At 41.5% G+C, this 21,347-nt stretch overlaps 1 protein-coding gene across 1 annotated transcript; it reads left to right on the top strand.

The window, feature by feature from the left end:
• Positions 1 to 1,711: 1,711 nt before the first annotated feature.
• Positions 1,712 to 20,080, top strand: LOC139471179 (alanine--glyoxylate aminotransferase-like). The gene is made up of 12 exons (XM_071253460.1): positions 1,712 to 1,995; positions 5,449 to 5,527; positions 6,351 to 6,464; positions 8,661 to 8,725; positions 11,557 to 11,657; positions 12,692 to 12,762; positions 13,357 to 13,441; positions 14,049 to 14,144; positions 15,277 to 15,346; positions 16,037 to 16,132; positions 16,570 to 16,652; positions 17,704 to 20,080. Exons 1-12 carry the CDS (start codon positions 1,738 to 1,740, stop codon positions 17,846 to 17,848), a joined length of 1,263 nt encoding a protein of 420 aa, XP_071109561.1. The 5' UTR covers positions 1,712 to 1,737; the 3' UTR covers positions 17,849 to 20,080.
• The last annotated feature ends 1,267 nt before the right edge of the window (positions 20,081 to 21,347 follow it).

The following is a 21,347-nucleotide window of genomic DNA, read 5'->3' as shown; positions in this document are numbered from 1 at the left end:
TTACGTTTACTGTTTTCCAAAAAGCTGGGTTCTGTATCGTCAATGATAAGCGTCTCACAAACAAGAGAACTATTCGCATTCCAAAAATAACGCCAGAAATTAGATAATAAGGTTTATTAATACTGGAATCCGAAGATCTGAATGAAACGGTGATTTTTACTGTTTCCATGATGTGACTTGTATATGCTGCGTAACATCAATGATGTGACTTGTATATGCTGCGTAACATCAATGATGTGACTTGTGTCAATGACAGTGACGTCATATTTTACCGATGTCATGGTCTGGTGTTTTATGGAAAAAAAATATTGTCCCCGAATTCTTTAAAAATAGATAATTGGCACTGCCACAAAAATGACACCATTGCTGAGTATTTTCTTGAAGGTGAGGTGATGTGATGTGAAATTGGGTTTAACGTCGCGTCCAAAATTATTGCACTTACATAGCGATGTGTATGCACGTGTGTGTGTGTGTGTGTGTGGCTGCTTGTACTAGTCCGGACTGATGCCGATTTAGAGTGCTAGCTCACTGAGATACCATGCCGCAGTTTAACATGAATAATTAACCCACTTAGACACAGTATACTGACTCCGAGCCGACCAGTCCTTGTTTTAGCCCCTTAATGCCGAGCACCAGACAGTTAACAACAAGTACCATCTTTTAACGTCTTTTGGTATGACACGGCCACGGATCGAACCCCGAACCTTCCGCTCTCCGGGCGGACGCTCTACCACTAGACCACGGAGGCGGTCTATTTTCTTGAAACAAAACTCAGGCTTATTATAGTTTTAGATACATAAATATCTGGTTTTGAAGCTGAAGTTGAAAATATATCAAATGTCGATACAAAATCCCAGCTCCCGCTCCGGAACAACGTGGACCGATGCTCATTATGTCAATCACTGGATTGCCTGATCAAGACTCGATAATGGTCTCTTGCGTTGTAGAACGAAGCTTTGCGAGGCCTGCTAAGTTTTCTTTAGGGATGCCCGCCTCATGTTAGCTTACCAAGTTGCCGTGCTTATATGCTTTCAGTGCCTGTCATATGTTCGACTGAAGAATTACGGTGTAAACAAACTGCCTGAGCATATACAGCGCCATAGTTTGTGTACAGGCTGTTGTCGGTGATTCCGAAATTCAGCTCGACAACCCACTCAAAACACTGGACTCAACCCATGTCGCTTCACTCAATATATTTGCTAGCAGGGGCGGTCGGGTAGCCGAGTGGTTAAAGCGTTCGCTCGTCACGCCTAAAACCCGGGTTCGATTCCCGACATGGGTACAATGTGTGTAGCCCATTTCTGGTGTCCCCCGCCGTGATATAGCTGGAATATTGCTAAAAGCGGCTTAAACCCCTACTCACTAACTCACTATTTGCTAGCACCAAAGAGTTAGCGTTGTATGTAGTCAGGGAAGAATGGAGCTAACAGCAAGAGCTGTTTCATTACGATCGGAAAGCTTTGATTCATGACATGCCTAGATTGTCGTTGCTCACGCTGTCAACCACAGGTGAAAAGGGTGTGTGGGGTGGGGGAGTGTTGGGGGTGGGGGTTACTGAATTCATGCTTACATGCACTTTATTATGTGACCATCTCCAAAATAGCACGCAGTCTCAATCTTCTCGCAGATATTGACATTAAAACACAACGCTATAGCATGTAAACGGAATTTCACAGGAAGCATTTTCAGTCTTCACCGTGTTAAACACGCTCACTACAAACCGTACCTGTCGGCGTGATGGCACGGAGCATTTTATCGACCAGCCTTAGACTGATTGAAGCGCAGAGTCTGCTTAGAATCTCCGCGAACAGTCAAGCGTTTATGAGATCAGCTGCAGCAATGGCGACGCTAGCTCCTCCTCCTGAGTCCTTGCTCCGACCCATGAATTTCCCCTTCAAGACCTTGATGGGTCCCGGCCCTTCGAACTGCCCCCCTCGAATCCTGGCAGCGAATGCCTTACCAATGTTGGGCCACCTGCATCCGGAATTCACCGAGGTAATTCACTCGTCACGTGTTGCCAACTTCAGCCATATGTTCTCAATCGTGCATTGTTAACGGTTGTATTGCGGGGATTTGTGAATGGGGGTGACGAAAAAACGTGTTCTTTGCGTGCCGAGCGCGTGAAGCGTGTGGGTGCTATCAGACACAAGCGTGAAAGAACTAATTCTCAGACGTGCTGATAAAAAACACTCGTGCAATTTGATCGTAATTTGATCGTTGTAGCCAATGCATTTGTAATTATGCACACGCTGAGATGTAATAAATGTTATATTTCGGACACTGCTTTCTTACTAAAGTACACATTCTAGCATTGTGTACTCACATGCTAACAATTGGTGCTTGAGCTTAATTATAGTAGGTCAGTAAACTGTTAAGTCGTCACAGATAATCTACAGTTGAAACAATAAAGTGACGCCATAGCTGTATTTTAAGCTGTTTTATGATATAACTAATTGATGGTATAGGCATCTAATCATAAATAGGACTAGCAAGGTGAACTTGATTTAATAGTTTGGGTTATATTTTCTTGGGCAGAAGTGTGGTGAAATTGGGTTTAATGTCACGTCTAAGATTATTGCACTTATATACCAACGAGCATGCATGTGTGTGTGTGTGTGTGTGTGGCTGCTTGTACTAGTCCGGACTGATGCCGATTTATAGTGCTAGCACACTGAGATACCATGCCGCAGTTTAACATGAATACCCCACTCAGACACAGTATACTGACTCCGAGCCAACCAGTCCTTGTTTTAGACCCTAAATGTAACAGGGTAACAACAAGTACCATCTTTTAAATGTCTTTTGGTATGACGCATCCGGGGATCAAACCCCGCATCTTCCACTCTCCGGGCGGACACTCTACCACTAGACCACGGAGAGGGTTCTTGGGCAGAGATGTGGTCTTGCAAAGAACAAGAGAACTGAAATGTATTTTTTTGTAATTAATTTGCTTTTAATTATAAACCTTTACCACCGCCAGCTTGCCTGTGTCGTACTATAACTATCAGGAACGAAACAACAATGCAATGGAAACTATGGCCTGTCATGATTATTGACATTTATCAAGTTCATGTTGACTCAAATTCCATAAACATAATTAAATTACATATATAAGATAGCTACACGATAAATCTCAAAGAACAAGGTGTGGTTTATTTCACAATTAAACATTGTTCTATCATGACATCATTTCTGGAGATTCGAACATGCGCTCGCAACTTGATGACATCGTATATTGGACAACGTTATTTTTGAGAGGGGAGTCCCTTATAAATTGTACCCCATAGATGTAGCTTGGCAACGCAGATAAATGCAATGGCCGAATGATCCATTCAAAATCGGGAGAGACATGACAATCAGTACTGGTAGAAAAGGTACAGGTAATTGTCGTGCGGATTGTGAGAATATGTGGGAAATACCCACCTGTGCATAAAATGGACATGTCTGATATTGTCAAGGTTGGATTCTTTTGAGGGAGTCATCTTTATTAATATACGGGTAAATATTTTTAAAGCTTGTACATTTCATCAACAGCCTTAAAGAGGCTGTACAGAATGTTAATATCTCATATAAGAATTGATTGTGACTGTTGTTTTGGCAACCATCTGTTTCATCTATTATCTTTGTATTGATTTTCCAAATGTGGATAATATGATGCATGAATTCAGAAAAAGTGAGAATACAAAACCATGCGATTAATGGCCATAATTACGAGGTTTCATAAGCAAGTACAGCATAACAGCTATACTTTAACATGGACTTAGGCCTTCTTTAACATAGACTAGTGCTACGACCACTATGTGAAATGTTCCCTAATGTAAGCTCTATAATAGCATCCATGTAACAGCTGAACATGTAACTTACAATGAGATAGTATGAGACTGCCCTGATATAAGTGATATATCCAACTGTCTCTATTTTGACAGTATCACGTTGTGCAACGTGTTGGAAAACTGACACCCTATCATGTAAATATTGTATACACAGTGTATTACTTCGTTCAACAATGTCCATGAGATATCTGGAATCTATGTACAGAGCTTCAGATAAGCTGGTATCTGCGTGAAATACGCATAAAAAATGCAGAAATACACAGTAAAATAAAATCCAAGCGTATCAAATACGCAACGAACATTACAGATACGCTTCAAAAATAAAACTTGTGCGTATCATCTAAATAGTGTTAAGTAACCCTGCGTATTCGATTAGCAAATCAGCAACTTATTTTGAAATTATAAACGGGCATTCCGTCAACCTTGCCAAACTCCACGATGGCAGTTACATCATGATCATTTGCCATCACACTTTCTTGTGGAAGTATCGTGGTATTTTTTAGTCCTATAAAGAACCCACACGACACCAGTTTGCAGGGACTAGATGAATAGTGTTTTTAAATATTTAACTTAAATACCCACATGTGTAAAAACTAGTGGGTAACAGAAATTTGAATACCCAGATAGAATTACTGATACCCAATGATTTTAAAATGCATGGGTAAAATACCCACAACACCAAAAGCTTATCTGGAGCTCTGTATGTATTATATACCATATACATCTATAACTTGTTTTTTTTGTTTTTTTTCCTGTGACTTGTTTGAGATCACTGCATAGCACCTTTCATATTAGACCAGTTAAAAACATATTCTTTCTTATCATGGCTTATTTTCCAAAACTGACAGTGAAGTATTTTTTGTGTTTATTTCTTCTGCAGAAGCTTACAAATCTGTAAAATAAAAGACATCACTTTTTTAGCCCTGGTCCCTGCTAGATGTTGGATTACCATGGTTTTGTTTGTTGTTTAAAGCAGCACTCAGCAATATTCCAACTACATGACGGCGGTCTGTAAATAATCCAGTCTGGACCAGACAGTCCAGTGATTGACATCATGAGCATCGATCCACGCAATTGGGATTGATGACATGACATGGCATGGCAAGCATGGGTTGCTGAAGATCAAGGGTAGAGTAGGTCTTCAGCAACCCTTACTAGCTGTAAAAGGCGACTATGCTTGCCGTAAGAGGCGACTAATGGGATTGGGTGGTCAGACTCGCTGACTTAGTGGATGCATGTCATCGTATCCCAATTGCATGGATCGATGCCCATGATGTCAATCATTGGATTGTCTGGTCCAGACTCGATTATTTACAGACCATCGTCATACAGCTGGAATATTGCTGAGTGGTGCGTTAAACAACAAATCACTCACTCACTCACTCACTCACTCACTGACCCGCCCACTCACTCACTCATTCACTCACCCACCAACCCACTCACTCACTCACACACACACCCACCCACTCACTCACTCACTCACTCACTCACTCACTCCTGCCATGAGACGTCAGTGGTCTGTAAACAATCGAGTATCTGAACTGACCTGTCAATCAATGTTCTACTCAGGTTCTATCAATACGTGTCCCCTCAAGATTTAATTCTACTTCCGCAGATCATGGATGAAGTGAAGGCAGGAATCCAGTACGCCTTTCAGACCAAGAACAGCTGGACATTTGCAATTTCAGGAACAGGTAAGGGGAGACAACTCTTGACAAACTACGTGACAACATGAAACTTCTTCCTTGTTTGTAACAAGTTCAAGGGCTACATCTTGCCCTTCATCAGCTGAACACTGAGTAAGTGGATATCAAAACAGAGTTCCAAATTCCACAGGGTTCTTGTTTGAGTGCCAGTGGAATGGTTAAAATCGTAATGGCATGTTCCTGGTGCCTAACACTAACAGTATTCCTTGTGACAACGTTTATTAATATATAAAATTCAAACAAACTTGATGAAATATAAACGTGGTATATGAAAATGTTTAACACGCCCTATGCATCATATGAGTAATAAAATAATTGTGGGTATCCCAGTATTCAGAAATTGAAAAGGGCATTATGAATCTCAATGAAAAGGAAATATTCAAAATGCAAGATATTAAAATTTTAAGAGAAAAAAAGTGAGTTTGTATTAATATTTGAGGGGGAAATTGTTATGTTTTATAGAAGAACTTACCACAGCATTTTTATAATTTTAGCCACACAATTTTGGCAATTTTACCCCAGAATTTTGAAAAATTAACTGCAGAACTTGTCTTGGACTGGCAAACTATATCACTGCCTGATAGGCAAGTCGATGGCACGTGTTGCACCCTATGTTTAGTGAGAGACATGGCTGTTTGTGTAATGTTCAAGTATTACATACATCAGTTATTCACTAGTATAAAGTAGCAGGAAAAGTAGGGGATACATGTTATATCCACCATGTGAGACTGCATGTGAAGCCTGTTTCTGCTGTCCCTCGCTGTGCCATGATTTGAAAGGACAAGACATGATCTGTTTTGTGTGTTGTCAGGCCATGCTGCAATGGAAGCCATGGTCGTCAACTTGCTGGAACAAGGTGAAACTGCACTTGTCTGCGAGAACGGGATATGGGGGCTGAGGTTTGCTGAAATGGTTGATAGAAACGGTAAGGAGCCATGTTGTCTATTCCGGTCATCAGTATGCCATCTGTTTCACCGTGCCCATAAAAAATAAAATCTTGATCAGGCTCTGACTGAAATATGATGACATGTAATCACTGAACCCGACCACCCAAACCCCAGCTAGTTCTTACATTACACGTATGTGATGACATGTAATCACTGAGCCCCACCATCCAATCCCCAGTTAGTTCTTACATTACATGTATGTGATGACATGTAATCACTGAGCCCGACCACCCAATCCCCAGTTAGTTCTTACAATACACGTGTGTGATGACATGTAATCACTGAGCCCGACCACCCAATCCCCAGTTAGTTCTTACATTACACGTATGTGATGACATGTAATCACTGAGCCCGACCACCCAATCCCCAGCTAGTTCTTACATTACACGTATGTGATGACATGTAATCACCGAGCCCGACCACCGAATCCCCAGCTAGTTCTTACATTACATGTGTGTGATGACATGTAATCACTGAACCCGACCACCCAATCCCCAGTCAGTTCTTACAATACACGTTTGGATGACATGTAATATCACCGAGCCCGACCACCCAATTCCCAGTTAGTTCTTACGTTACATGTGTGTGATGACATGTAATCACGGAGCCCGACCACCCAATCCCCAGTTAGTTCTTACATTACACGTATGTGATGACATGTAATCACTGAGCCCGACCACCCAATCCCCAGTTAGTTCTTACATTACACTTATGTGATGACATGTAATCACCGAGCCCGACCACCCAATCCCCAGTTAGTTCTTACATTACACGTGTGTGATGACATGTAATCACCGAACCTGTGAAGATCCGGGTAGAGAATAGGTCTCCAGCATCCCATGCTTGTCGTAAGAGGGGACTAACGAGATCGCGGGTGGTCAGACTCACTGACTTGGTTGATGCTTGTCATTGTATCCCAATTGTGTAGATCAGTGCTCATGATGTCAGTCACTGGATTGTCTGGTCAAAACGCGATTATTTACAGACTGCTGTCCTATAGCTGGAATATTGCAGAGTGTGGCTTTAAGCAACAAACAAACAAACTAACGAGATCGGGTGGTCAGGCTCACAGACTTGGTTGATGCATGTCATTGTATCCCAATTGTGAAGATCGATGCCAATGATATTAATCACTGGACTGACTGATTATTTACTGACTGCTGTCATATAGCTGGAATAATGCAGAGTGGGGCTTTAAACAACAAACAAACAAATGTAATCACTGAGCCCGACTAGCCAATCACCAGTTAGTTCTTACAGTGCACGAAGCATGAGATGAGTTTAACATGCATACCCCACATAGACACATTATACAGATTCCGAGCTGACCAGGCCTTGTATTATCCCCTAATGCCGAGCGCCAGGCAGAGTAACAAGTACTGTCTTTTACCATCTTCTGGTGTGACATGGCTAGGGGATTGAACCACCGACCTGCTCTCCAGGCAGACACACTATCCACTACTCCAAGAGCTTCCTGTTATTCTCCATATGCAGCTTCAAATTATGGGTTCAACTTACCTAAATCTATGACTTGCCTGTGAAGAGATCACATAAACATACAGCTGTATTACACATTGTGTAATACCAAAATGCGTGATCATGTACTGTCGAAACAAGTTTCGCGAACAAATATTAAAAGCTCTCAACATCCCTTGGCTTATTCAATGACATTGCGTGTGGAGATGATAGATCACTGAGAGGAGCTTATGCACACTCGATGACCCCAGGAACCTTGTTGCTTGGCTGACGTCACATGGCATTGTTTCGGCGATGGATCTTGCAACAAAATTCCACAAATTACGTCATCGGATATTGTGACGTGATTGTAAACTTTGAGGTGCAAGGCCCGATTATGCTGTGAATCATGCATGTCAGCTTATTCGAACTCAACAGTATAATTCTAAAAACATTATAAATGGCAAGTAATAAACAAAATACTAAACAAGCTTCCGTGCAAAACCAATTTTATGAAACTTTCGCTCGTCAGATACCAGATTTATTCACTTGTTTCATAAATTTGGTATTACACGGGAGCCTGTTAGTATTCTATATGTACAGTACGAGACAATGTGTTGTAAAAGCTGTTTGTTTAGTTTCTTGAATATACAAAATACTTAACAAGTTTCTTTGGTGAATGCTTTCATATGTCTGAGTGACATGTGTGACTTTTTTAGGGTCCGTAGCCAAGAAACTGCTTCGACCAATGGGAGAGGTGTTTACATTGAGTGAAATAGAGGAGGTAAGAATGTCAGTATAGGAGTTTTGTATATTTCTTCTGTACGTCAAATGTTACACCGAATGTATCAATTTGTGGTGTCAAGATCTGTCTACACCTACACAATAAAACCATGTCGGCCATTATTACTACTATTACGGTACTACTCATTTTGTGAATCAGGAACTGTCTACACCTACACAATAAAACTATGTCGGCCACTATTACTATTACTACTATTACGGTACTACTCATTTTGTGAATCAGGAACTGTCTACACCTACACAATAAAACTATGTCGGCCACTATTACTATTACTACTATTACGGTACTACTCGTTTTGTGAATCAAGAACTGTCTACACCTACACAATAAAACCGTGTCGGCCACTATTACTACTTTTACGGTACTACTCATTTTGTGAATCAGGAACTGTCTACACCTACACAATAAAACCGTGTCGGCCACTATTACTACTATTACGGTACTACTCGTTTTGTGAATCAAGAACTGTCTACACCTACACAATAAAACCGTGTCGGCCACTATTACTACTTTTACGGTACTACTCGTTTTGTGAATCAAGAACTGTCTACACCTACACAATAAAACAGTGTCGGCCACTATTACTACTTTTACGGTACTACTCATTTTGTGAATCAGGAACTGTCTACACCTACACAATAAAACTATGTCGGCCACTATTACTATTACTACTATTACGGTACTACTCATTTTGTGAATCAGGAACTGTCTACACCTACACAATAAAACTATGTCGGCCACTATTACTATTACTACTTTTACGGTACTACTCATTTTGTGAATCAGGAACTGTCTACACCTACACAATAAAACTATGTCGGCCACTATTACTATTACTACTATTACGGTACTACTCATTTTGTGAATCAGGAACTGTCTACACCTACACAATAAAACTATGTCGGCCACTATTACTATTACTACTTTTACGGTACTACTCATTTTGTGAATCAGGAACTGTCTACACCTACACAATAAAACTATGTCGGCCACTATTACTATTACTACTATTACGGTACTACTCATTTTGTGAATCAGGAACTGTCTACACCTACACAATAAAACTATGTCGGCCACTATTACTATTACTACTATTACGGTACTACTCATTTTGTGAATCAGGAACTGTCTACACCTACACAATAAAACAGTGTCGGCCACTATTACTACTTTTACGGTACTACTCATTTTGTGAATCAAGAACTGTCTACACCTACACAATAAAACCGTGTCGGCCACTATTACTACTATTACGGTACTACTCGTTTTGTGAATCAAGAACTGTCTACACCTACACAATAAAACTGTGTCGGCCACTATTACTACTTTTACGGTACTAATCGTTTTGTGAATCAAGAACTGTCTACACCTACACAATAAAACAGTGTCGGCCACTATTACTACTTTTACGGTACTACTCACTTTGTGAATCAGGAACTGTCTACACCTACACAATAAAACAGTGTCTGCCACTATTACTACTATTACGGTACTACTCGTTTTGTGAATCAAGAACTGTCTACACCTACACAATAAAACTATGTCGGCCACTATTACTATTACTACTATTACGGTACTACTCGTTTTGTGAATCAAGATCTGTCTACACCTACACAATAAAACTATGTCGGCCACTATTACTATTACTACTATTACGGTACTACTCGTTTTGTGAATCAAGAACTGTCTACACCTACACAATAAAACAGTGTCGGCCACTATTACTACTTTTACGGTACTACTCGTTTTGTGAATCAAGAACTGTCTACACCTACACAATAAAACAGTGTCGGCCACTATTACTACTATTACGGTACTACTCGTTTTGTGAATCAAGAACTGTCTACACCTACACAATAAAACAGTGTCGGCCACTATTACTACTATTACGGTACTACTCATTTTGTGAATCAGGAACTGTCTACACCTACACAATAAAACAGTGTCTGCCACTATTACTACTATTACGGTACTACTCATTTTGTGAATCAGGAACTGTCTACACCTACACAATAAAACAGTGTCGGCCACTATTACTACTTTTACGGTACTACTCGTTTTGTGAATCAAGAACTGTCTACACCTACACAATAAAACAGTGTCTGCCACTATTACTACTCATTTTGTGAATCAGGAACTGTCTACACCTACACAATAAAACTATGTCGGCCACTATTACTACTCATTTTGTGAATCAAGAACTGTCTACACCTACACAATAAAACTATGTCGGCCACTATTACTACTCGTTTTGTGAATCAGGAACTTTTGATCTAGAATATTAGCTGGTAGGATATTACAATATTGCAATATATACAGATATTACCCACGTGGTGAAGATACAGGTGGTAAGATACTAAATCTGTACGTAACGTGTCGTACAAGGTTGACCTCATTTTATTCGTTTTGATTGGATTACTGTAACCTACTTTTTTCAATCATAAAAATATCACAAGACATTTGAGAGTCTTACAAGTGACAGACTGTTGGCCTGAAATTCCCCGGGCATTTATTGTTAGACCTGGAGTGAGTGAGTATGGTTTTACGCCGCTTTCAGCAATATTCCAGTAATATCACAGAGGGGGACACCAGAAATGGGCTTCACACATTGTACCCATGTCAGGAATCGAACCCGGGTCTTCGGGGTGATGAGCGAATGCTTTAACCACTAGGCTAGGAGATATTGAGGATGCATGAGTGTCTGCCAGGTAATTTATCTATTTTATGTCACAATCAGATGGATATTGATGGTGTTTCAACATATGTAGACAAGTTTGGTCACTTATATTAGATTTATTTCAATTTTTCAGGGTCTGAAGGCTGAGAAACCGACCATTTTGTTTATAACTCACGGGGAGTCATCAGGGTCCACAGCCCAACCCCTGGAGGGCCTCGGGGAGCTGTGTCACAAGTGAGTTGGAGAAGGCAAACCAGTCAGGAGGGACTGTATGTTGTTTTACGCCCCACTCTGCGATATGACAGTTATATGCCAGCCGCCGGCAATCAATGGAATCTTGGCCAGACAATCCAATCATTGATATCAATGAGCTACGATCCAGGAGTAGTAAAGACGATGGGGGTACTACGCCAATCCTCATAGAATTATATCATGATGTGGCAAGCAAAATGTAGCAACTGCTTAGTCTGACCACCCTATCATCGGGTTACCCTTCCTGTGAACTTATTCTAACCCGGAATCTGCACAGTGACCCCTGGTTGGGTTTCATCAAAGTGATTCTGTATATCTATGATCTGTGTTGAGGTGGTGGGGTAGCCTAATGGTTAAAGCGCTCGCTCATCACATGATTGACCTGGGTTCGATTCCCCACATGTGTACAATGTGTGAAGCCCATTTCTAGTGCACCCCGTCATGATATTGCTGGAATATTGCTATATGCGGCGTAAAACACGTTCACTCACTCACCCTATGACCTGTGTCACATGTGGTTTTGGGCGGTCGGGTGGCCTAGTGGTTAAAGCGTTCGCTTGTCACGCCGAAGACCCGGGTTCGATTCCCGACATGGGTACAATGTGTGAAGCCCATTTCTGGTGTCCCCCGCCGTGATATTGCTGGAATATTGCTAAAAGCGGCGTAAAATCTCACTCACTCACATGTGGTTTTCCTCCCATGCTTAGCTGACCAGTAGTTATTTAACTGAAACTGAAATATTGTTGAAAGAGAAATCTGTATTACCTTTTGAATCAATAATGCATGCAACACTTTGCATTGACACAAGAACATCAACTGTAGACAAAGTCACGGGCAGATCCAGCATTTTTAAAAGGGTTGGGTCCAAAATATCAAAATCTTCTCTCATCAATGTTACTGCCTACAACATACCACATTGGGTTTTCAAAGGGGGATCCGGACCCCCTGGACCCCCCTCTGGATCCGTCTATGAATGGGTTTGAGTGTGCGTGACTTTAATGTCGGTGATGTTGCAGATACAACTGTCTGTTGGTGGTGGACTCTGTTGCCGCCATGGGAGGCGTCCCTATCCTCATGGACCAGATGGGTAAGTGTGACGGGTGAGTGAATCTTGAAGTGTGCAGTGGTCAGAAATGTTGGTTTGAAGAGTGAGCGGGTGACTGTTGAGATATGCAGCAGTCATATCTTGGCAATATGTAATTGATCAGAACTTAACTAAACCAGCGACTAACTGGATCAGATGGTCAGGCTTGCTGACTTGGTTGATGCATGTCATCGATCCCAATTGCGTGGATCAATGCTCATGATGTCAATCACTGGATTATCTGGTCCAGACTGGATTATTTACAGACCACCGTCATATAGCTGGAATATTGCTGAGTGCGGCGTTAAACAACAAACAAACACAAGTTTGTAGTCTGTGGAACAAAAGATAATACCTTTCATTTTCCTTTTTGGCTCTGCTAGTGCTGATCATTTTGAAATATGTTTTTATCTCACCCATTACTTATTCTTGTTTACCTGTTTATTATAACCTTTATGGAATGTTTTGGACATAACTGTACGGGTGAACAGATATTTTGTGGTTCACTTTTTTTGTCATGGAATTTTAGTTTCTGTTATTCTGTATATTGACATTATTGGTTGAGTCAAGATCTGAAGGTGACGTCATTGTTTCCAGGAATTGATGCCTTGTATTCCGGCTCACAGAAGGTGCTGAGTGCCCCGCCCGGAGCCGCGCCCGTATCGTTCTCCGACAGGGCCAGGTTAGTATAGAGCTGCCAGGACATTCACAGAAACAGTGGTAACCATGGTAACCTGAACACTTGCTGTGTGGAGCCAGGGAGAGAATAGATCCGGGGTCACTCACTCACTCACGCAAACCTGCAGTCAGTCACGCATGCACGCATGCACTCACTCACTCAAACCCACCCACTCACTCACTCGCTCACTCGCTCACCCACTCGCTCACTCACTCACTCAGCTATGCAGTAAGTGGTAAGGTCCTAGGCCTGCATCACATCGGGATTTACTTGCACATCAAACTGACGCGTCATATACTACTCAAAAGAAGTTAAAGAACAGCTAATCTTTAATATGACTTTAATTAATATAATTTTAGGTATTTTGTAACTTCTTTTGAGTAGTATATATCTGAAATACTGTTAAAAGGAGCATTAAACCTCAGCCACTCACAAAACTGAGCTCGTGTCTGTGCGTTATTTGGGGTCTAATTTGCAGGTGGTATATCTATATTCTAAGTATTGGAGAAAACAGACACACGAATGTCACTCTTGCCAGGTCTGCCCAGGGGCCTAGGCTCCAACTCACTGAATCCCTCGACTTCACGCACATGGTTATGTTCTGTTCCAGAGAGAAGATACAGAACCGCAAGACAAAAGTGAGGTCGTACTATTTTGATGCTAACGAGCTCTCCAACTACTGGGGATGTGACGCAGGACCAAGGAGGTGAGTAGCTGTGGTTGGTTGGCCTGGAGTCGAGTTGGTTGGCCAGTAGCCGGGTTGGTTGGCCAGTAGCTGGGTTGGTTGGCCAGTAGCCGGGTTGGTTGGCCTGTAGTCGGGTTGGTTGGCCAGTAGTCAGGGTTGGTTAGCCAGTAGCTGGGTTGGTTGGCCTGGAGTCGAGTTGGTTGGCCTGTAGTCGGGTTTGTTAGCCAGTAGTCGGGTTGGATGGCCAGTAGTCAGGTTGGTTGGCCTGTAGTCGGGTTGGTTGGCCAGTAGTTGGGTTGGTTGGCCTGTAGTCAGGGTTGGTTAGCCAGTAGCCGGGTTGGTTGGCCTGAAGTCGAGTTGGTTGGCCTGTAGTCAAGTTGGTTGGCCGGTAGTCTGGTTGGTTGGCCAGTTGTCAGGGTTGGTTGGCCAGTAGCCGGGTTGGTTGGCCTGAAGTCGAGTTGGTTAGCCAGTAGTTGGGTTGGTTGGCCAGTAGTCAGGGTTGGTTGGCCAGTAGCCGGGTTGGTTGGTCTGAAGTCGAGTTGGTTGGCCAGTAGTTGGGTTGGTTGGCCAGTAGTCAGGGTTGGTTGGCCAGTAGCCGGGTTGGTTGGTCTGAAGTCGAGTTGGTTGGCCAGTAGTTGGGTTGGTTGGCCAGTAGTCAGGGTTGGTTGGCCAGTAGCCAGGTTGGTTGGCCAGTAGCCGGGTTGGTTGGCCTGAAGTCGAGTTGGTTTGCCAGTAGCCGGGGTGGTTGGCCAGTAGTTGGGTTGGTTGGCCAGTAGTTGGGTTGGTTGGCCAGTAGTTGGGTTGGTTGGCCAGTACTGCATGGATTCTTGGTGAACACTTTCTATACCAATAGGAGAGGTGCAGTGCAATGTTTGATTTCAATATTTGGATTTTCTAAAAAATATATAGCTTTTTTTCATTTTTTTACTTAAAATATTGTATACTTTAACTTAAAAATTGCTTCATGGATTCTTTTTCTAATTGGGGGTACAGTTTCTATACCAATAGGACAGGTTCAGAGAAAAGTTTGATTTTAAATGGATTTTCTGAGAAAATGTTGCTTTTTTCATGTTTTGAACTGAGAAATATGATGGGGGTAGAAGTTCTCACTGTTTGCCTTGCTGTTGTCATTGTTGTTGTTATGATATTTCAGATACCATCATACTGGCCCCATCAGCAGTTTCTATGCACTGAGGGAGGGCCTTGCACGACTGGCGGAAGAGGTAAGGATGGTCAGGTTATTTAAAAAATAAAATATAATTAGAATTACAACCTCGTGATATCTAGTGTCTCTCCTCAGCCCCGCATATTGGTGTATATGGATTCGGAATATTTTTACAAATACTTGCCAATCAAAGTAGGGCGTTTATTTAAGAACATATTTAGGGTTTAAAAAAACTTATATCTCTCCAGGGGTTGTGGGGCACCCCATATGGGTACAATGTGTGAGGCCCATTTTTGGTGTCCTGAGCTGTGGTATTGTTGGAATATTAACCCATTCTCTCACCCACACATCCCCCATTCTCAGTTCCAATAGTAGTTACCTGTCAGCTGGTCTAGAGTTGGTGGAGTGGGTCAACATAAACAAGTTCCACCAATCCGATCATAGAACTTTGTTTAACAAGAACATATTTCATCATACTGATTAGCAATAGACTATGTATGTCGTAAGAGGCGACTAACTGGATGGGTAGTCACTACTAGTCAGACTCGCTGACTTGGTTGACGCATGTCATCGTATCTCAATTACGTGGATCGATGCACACAATGTCAATCACTGGATTGTCTGGTCCAGACTTGATTATTTACAGACCGCTGTCATATAGCTGGAATATTGTTGAGTGCAGCATTAAACAAACAAACAAACAAAGCAATAGTGACGAGAGATGTGTTTATTATGAATGTGCTCCCAGGGTCTGGAGGCGAGCTGGGCGCGGCACAAGCAGTGTGCGGAGATGTTGCACGAAGGCGTGGAGAAACTGGGCTTGGAGCTGTTGGTGAAGGACAAGGTTAGAACCATAAGCAAACATACAACTCCACTTGAATTTGATGTTTCAGGGTTAAATTGATTGTTACTGACCATTTAATACTCGGGGCCCCGTTCCACAAAGCGATCATAACGCTAAGACGATCATTTGACAGTCGTAGTGCTAAGACGATCGTAACTCCCATACTTTAACATAGACATTTGACAATCATAGCGTTACGATCACTTCGTGGAATGGAACCCTTGGGGAATGACCTCCCATTAGTTAGACATCATGGTTGAGTGAACAGCTACTCAACTGACTCTTACCTCAGGATGATAATCGGATAATCCAGTTAATATTAAAGCGAAGACCGGGTTAAAGATTATGTTTTTTATTTTGATGCCATGGACCTATTCCATGAAGGATTCTATGCTGCCGTAGTTCCTATGGTTACAAAGTGTACTTTCCTCTGCCAGAATGTCCGCAACCCCTGTGTGAATGCCATCAAGGTGCCCGACGGAGTCAACTGGAAGGATGTGGCAGACTACGCCATGAAGAAGTGAGTATTGTACTGGGCCCCAGGGATCCAAGACACAAGAACTGGCTCCCAGCAACCCATGCTTGTCGTAAGAGGCAATTATATGCAGGGTTTTGTCTGAAATGTACAATATTGCCAGGATGCCATCAGGACCCACAGACTTTAGAAGCTGCAGGCCCTGACTAGACTCTTCTGGCCCTCATTAAAAAAACTGCAGCTTATAGCGACAAATGAATTGACACGTAAATTTACTGCTGGCCATAAGGACCCATACAACTTTGAAACTAAGGGCCCAACATGAAATCCTCCTGCCACGGGCCTAAATGCAGATGCTTAATTTGAATATAGCTCCAGATCCTGGCCCAGTCAAAGGATGCAGCTCAGAGATGCAAGGAGAAGCTGGGGTTTCAGGGCATTGCAGGGCCTTGGTCTAAGTGGGTGGGTTTCACGGTGATATTACTGGAGACAAATAGCATATGGGCATTTTCATGACATTTCTTACTTGTGAAATTGTTTCAAACACTGCCTATATGGATGGACTAAGTGGACAGGCATTGATCATTGCTCATAATATCAACTAATGGTTTATCTGGTTTGATCAATTACAGGCCACCGCCATACAGCTGTATATTGCTGAGTGTGGCATTAAATGAAAAAAATATTATAATAATTTGCAGCAACCAGTATTATTTTGAACTATCCATCTGAAATCATTCAGTTAATTTGAAATGCTTATCCTATGTTGATAAGCCATCATTATTTTCTTCTTCAAACCATGGATCAGGTCTAATTCCCCAGTTACTGAGCGGAGATCCTCAGTTGATAAACATATTTTGTGCTTCAAACCATGAGTGAGTGAGTGAGTGAGTTGTGTTTAATGCTGCTTGGAACAGTTGTGTCATGGTATATCAGCTTAATGTGGGAGGAAAGCCCAAAGTGATGCAGGTCTCGGACGTTTACCACTTTGGTGAAACTCATGAGCACGGGCATGGTGCTGACAAACCTAGAAACATTATCAGGGTGAAACAGGATTTTGAACCCACAATCTTATAACTCATGTCTTGTTCTTCAGTTACCGAGTGGAGATCTCCGGGGGCCTTGGCAGTCTGGCGGGGAAGGTGTGGCGAGTTGGGGTGATGGGGTACAACTGTACCCCCGACAACGTCCGTCTCGTCCTGCGTGCTCTGGAGGAGGCCCTGAAGCAATGCAGGAAGTAACAAAGTCGCTACGCAATACATGCATTTCATCCACAGAGGGAAACAGAAACAAATATTTGGGAGAAGTGCATTTTCGTGATTGCGTGTTTATGTGTTTCATTTCGTACTGCGTCCTTATTCTGGGATATACCAATCACCATTTCATAGGGACATTTCTGTCCGTCAATAAATAACAGAATGTCCTTAGCAAATGTTGTGTTGTATAGTACAGCTAACAGGGTCATTGCACTGTAGGTCATGAGAGAAAATCTGTGTGCAGAAATGTCCGTAAGTCCCATTCTGTATGCAGAAATGTACCCCTTGTACCATTCTGTGTGCAGAAATGTACCCCAAGTACCATTCTGTGTGCAGAAATGTCCCTAAGTGTCATTCTGTATGCAGAAATGTACCCCTTGTACCATTCTGTTTGCAGAAATGTACCCCAAGTACCATTCTGTGTGCAGAAATGTACACCAAGTACTATTCTATGTGCAGAAATGTACCTCAAGTACCATTCTGTATGCAGAAATGTACCTCAAGTACCATTCTGTATGCGGAAATGTACCCCAAGTACCATTCTGTATGCAGTTCATCTAGGAGGTCTAGGGGTGAAGATTGTGAACATGGAAACTTGTGAAATTCTCAAACACAACCAACTCATAGATAGTAGAGTGAGTGCAAGGTGTCAAGATTGTAAATGTAAGCAGGATCCGTGAAAGTGTCACAGAGTGAGACGTCCATGTAGCTGCCCTCAGGAATCTGCTCTCTTGCCTTTTTCGTTTTGTCCACAGGGTATTTATACACACAAGTGCTGCGTCACAACTGAGTAGAAAGTATTAATTTCCTGGGTTATGTCATAATTGTCATAATCAGTTATATGCATCATAATATTTTGGCATTATTTTCTTTTGAACACTAGTTTTCATGAACATGGGTGTAGATATTTTGAGTATTGGAGACAGCTCTCGTCAACTTCTTGATGATGTGGTATCTTGTTTGTTTACAAACTGACATATTTGTGTTTGGAGCTGGATGGAAAGGATTGATGTACATTTCATGAGTCAATATGAAAAAATTATATTGTCCCTGAAAAATCTGGAAAAAAATAATTATGGCCTTTTAAGAGAAAGAAACTGCCTGCCACAAAAATGTCATTGTTGCAAGGTGTATTTTCTTTAAAAATCTTCTGGCTCATATATGTAAGTAAATCTGGTTGTGCAGCCAAAGCTGAAAAAGTACCTGATCTCCATACAAAATCCCAGCCCCCCCCCCCCCCCTCCCTTCCAAAAATGAAAGTATACCAATGGGTCAGTCCCTAAAGTAGAAATGCTCAAAAATCAGGGGTATGGAAGGAGTTTAAAAGAAAAAGGTTGTAGTTCATATAGATTTATGGCTTTGGTAACATATGTTGACATGGGTATGTTTCATTGCATTTAACAATGAACTGACAGAGGATCATGTTTAGCTGTATGGCTTCATTTTTGCGTTCTGTAAGACACTGTCAATTCAGGTATTTAACCAAGGGCAGGTAACTCTAACCTGTTTCCCCCCCAAAAGTGTACATGTGCCTGTGTCTGTGGAGGTTGTGTGTGTGTTAAGATTATAGGGCCTTTGGGGCTTGTCAGGTGACTATGCTTGTCCTAAGAGGCGACTAATACGATCGTGTGGTCACTCGCTGACTTGATTGATGCATGTCATTGATCCCAATTATGTGGATCGATGCTCATGATATCAATTACTGGATTGTCTGGTCCAGACTCGATCATTCACAGACTGCGTCAAACCAACCAACCAACCAACTTTTGGGCTGGTCCAGTTGTTGCAGCACTTTGGCCAAACCAAAGACCAGAAACTAGATACTTTTTTGTAGTCCTAACCTATTGTTGGGGTGAATTTGGTGTAAACAAAGGGCTATTTAGAAACTTCCACAGGTTCAGTATCTATACATGGATACAATGTACAAAACCCAGGTGTCCCTGCTGTGAAATGGCTAGAACCATCACATTGGCATTAAAGCTTACTCCGTCACTCCGTTATACAGATCCATTCAATGCATACATAACTGCCAGCTTACTGATCGCTAACTGTGGTTACCTGGAGAGTACAATGTGTGCTTGTTGAATGCTGGGATCATGTGACCTATTTATACAATTACTGTTATTTGGAATATATTGTGCAGGTGCTTTAATGTCTGTGTATTTAGATGTTGTTGATTCATATGATTGGTTATATGAGCTATATTGCATATAATGCTATTTTTACAATAAATGATGATTATAGTAGCATGCTAATTGTTGTTTTTTCAAGTGAAGTTAAAACTGAGAATTTGTTGAAAGGCAAAACTACTTTTCAAGGAGTATGGCAGTTTATTTTATTGTATTTTTCTGTGTATTTAGTAAAGAAATAGTATGTTTATCTATAAATATAAGATAGCTACATGATAAATTGCAAAAAAACAATAAAGAGCAAAGCATTATTTATTTCACTGTAAAACAATGTTCTATCATGACATCATTTCTGGAGATTCAAACATGCGCTCGGAACTTGATGACGTCATAGATCAGATATTATTTTTTAGAGGGAAGTGTCTAGCGAATTGTTCTCCATATATGTAGCTGGGCAACGCAGATAAGCGCAGTGGCCAAAGGATCGCATCCAAAAGTGGGAGAGATATGACAAACGGTATTGGGAGAAAAGGTACAGGTAATTGTCGTGAGGATTGTGAGAATATGTGGGAAATACCCACCTGTGCATAAAATGGACTTGCCCAACATTTCCGAGGTCAGATTCTATTGAGGGAGTCATCATTATTAAAATACGGGAAAATATTTTTAAAGCTTGTACATTTTATTGACATCCTCAAAAAGGCTGTACAAAATGTTGATATCTCATATAAGAAATATAATTCTCGTGGTCGTTGTTTAGCGTACAATAAAACACCGCAGGGAGAATATACCGTGAGGGGCACATAGAAACAACTCCCACTTGTCATTTATATCTTAAATATTATCCGACAAAACAACACTTTCTGCCTTTTACTAATTTCTTGATAACTACCGTATTCGACGTAATAAGCGCCCCCGGCGATATTTGCTAATATATTGGCTAATGAACAATCCCAATTAGCACCCCTTTCGATTGATCAATGTACACTTATTTATTCGTGTATAATACGCACTCGTGTGTTATATGCACCCTTAATTAGGGGCAATTCACTTCTGGTAATAGACTAACATATAGTCTCTGAAATGAACATATCATACAGAAAAAAAACAGTTGTTCAGTTATCTTAATAAAAATCTAATAAAAAGGGAGCCCAGTGATTCTCTTCATTTTCAGATACTGCAGTAATCTAGATTTGCCAAACATTATAGACTTGCATGGGCTGTAGATGATATAAATGTATCAGGGTCTGTAAGACAGACTATTCTGGTAAATATATCTGGAAATATAACTTTTCTTTTGTATCATTTCAGGCTGTCAGCATAAAACACAAAATTTACGATCTTTCAACTCTGCT

This window comes from Haliotis cracherodii, unplaced genomic scaffold (genome assembly GCF_022045235.1).
Source record: "Haliotis cracherodii isolate W230 unplaced genomic scaffold, xgHalCrac1.p SCAF_22, whole genome shotgun sequence".
In the NCBI taxonomy this organism is placed as follows: Eukaryota; Metazoa; Mollusca; class Gastropoda; order Lepetellida; family Haliotidae; genus Haliotis; species Haliotis cracherodii.
The sequence above is the reverse complement of the archived record's forward strand: the minus strand, read 5'-3'. Positions and strand labels throughout refer to the sequence as shown.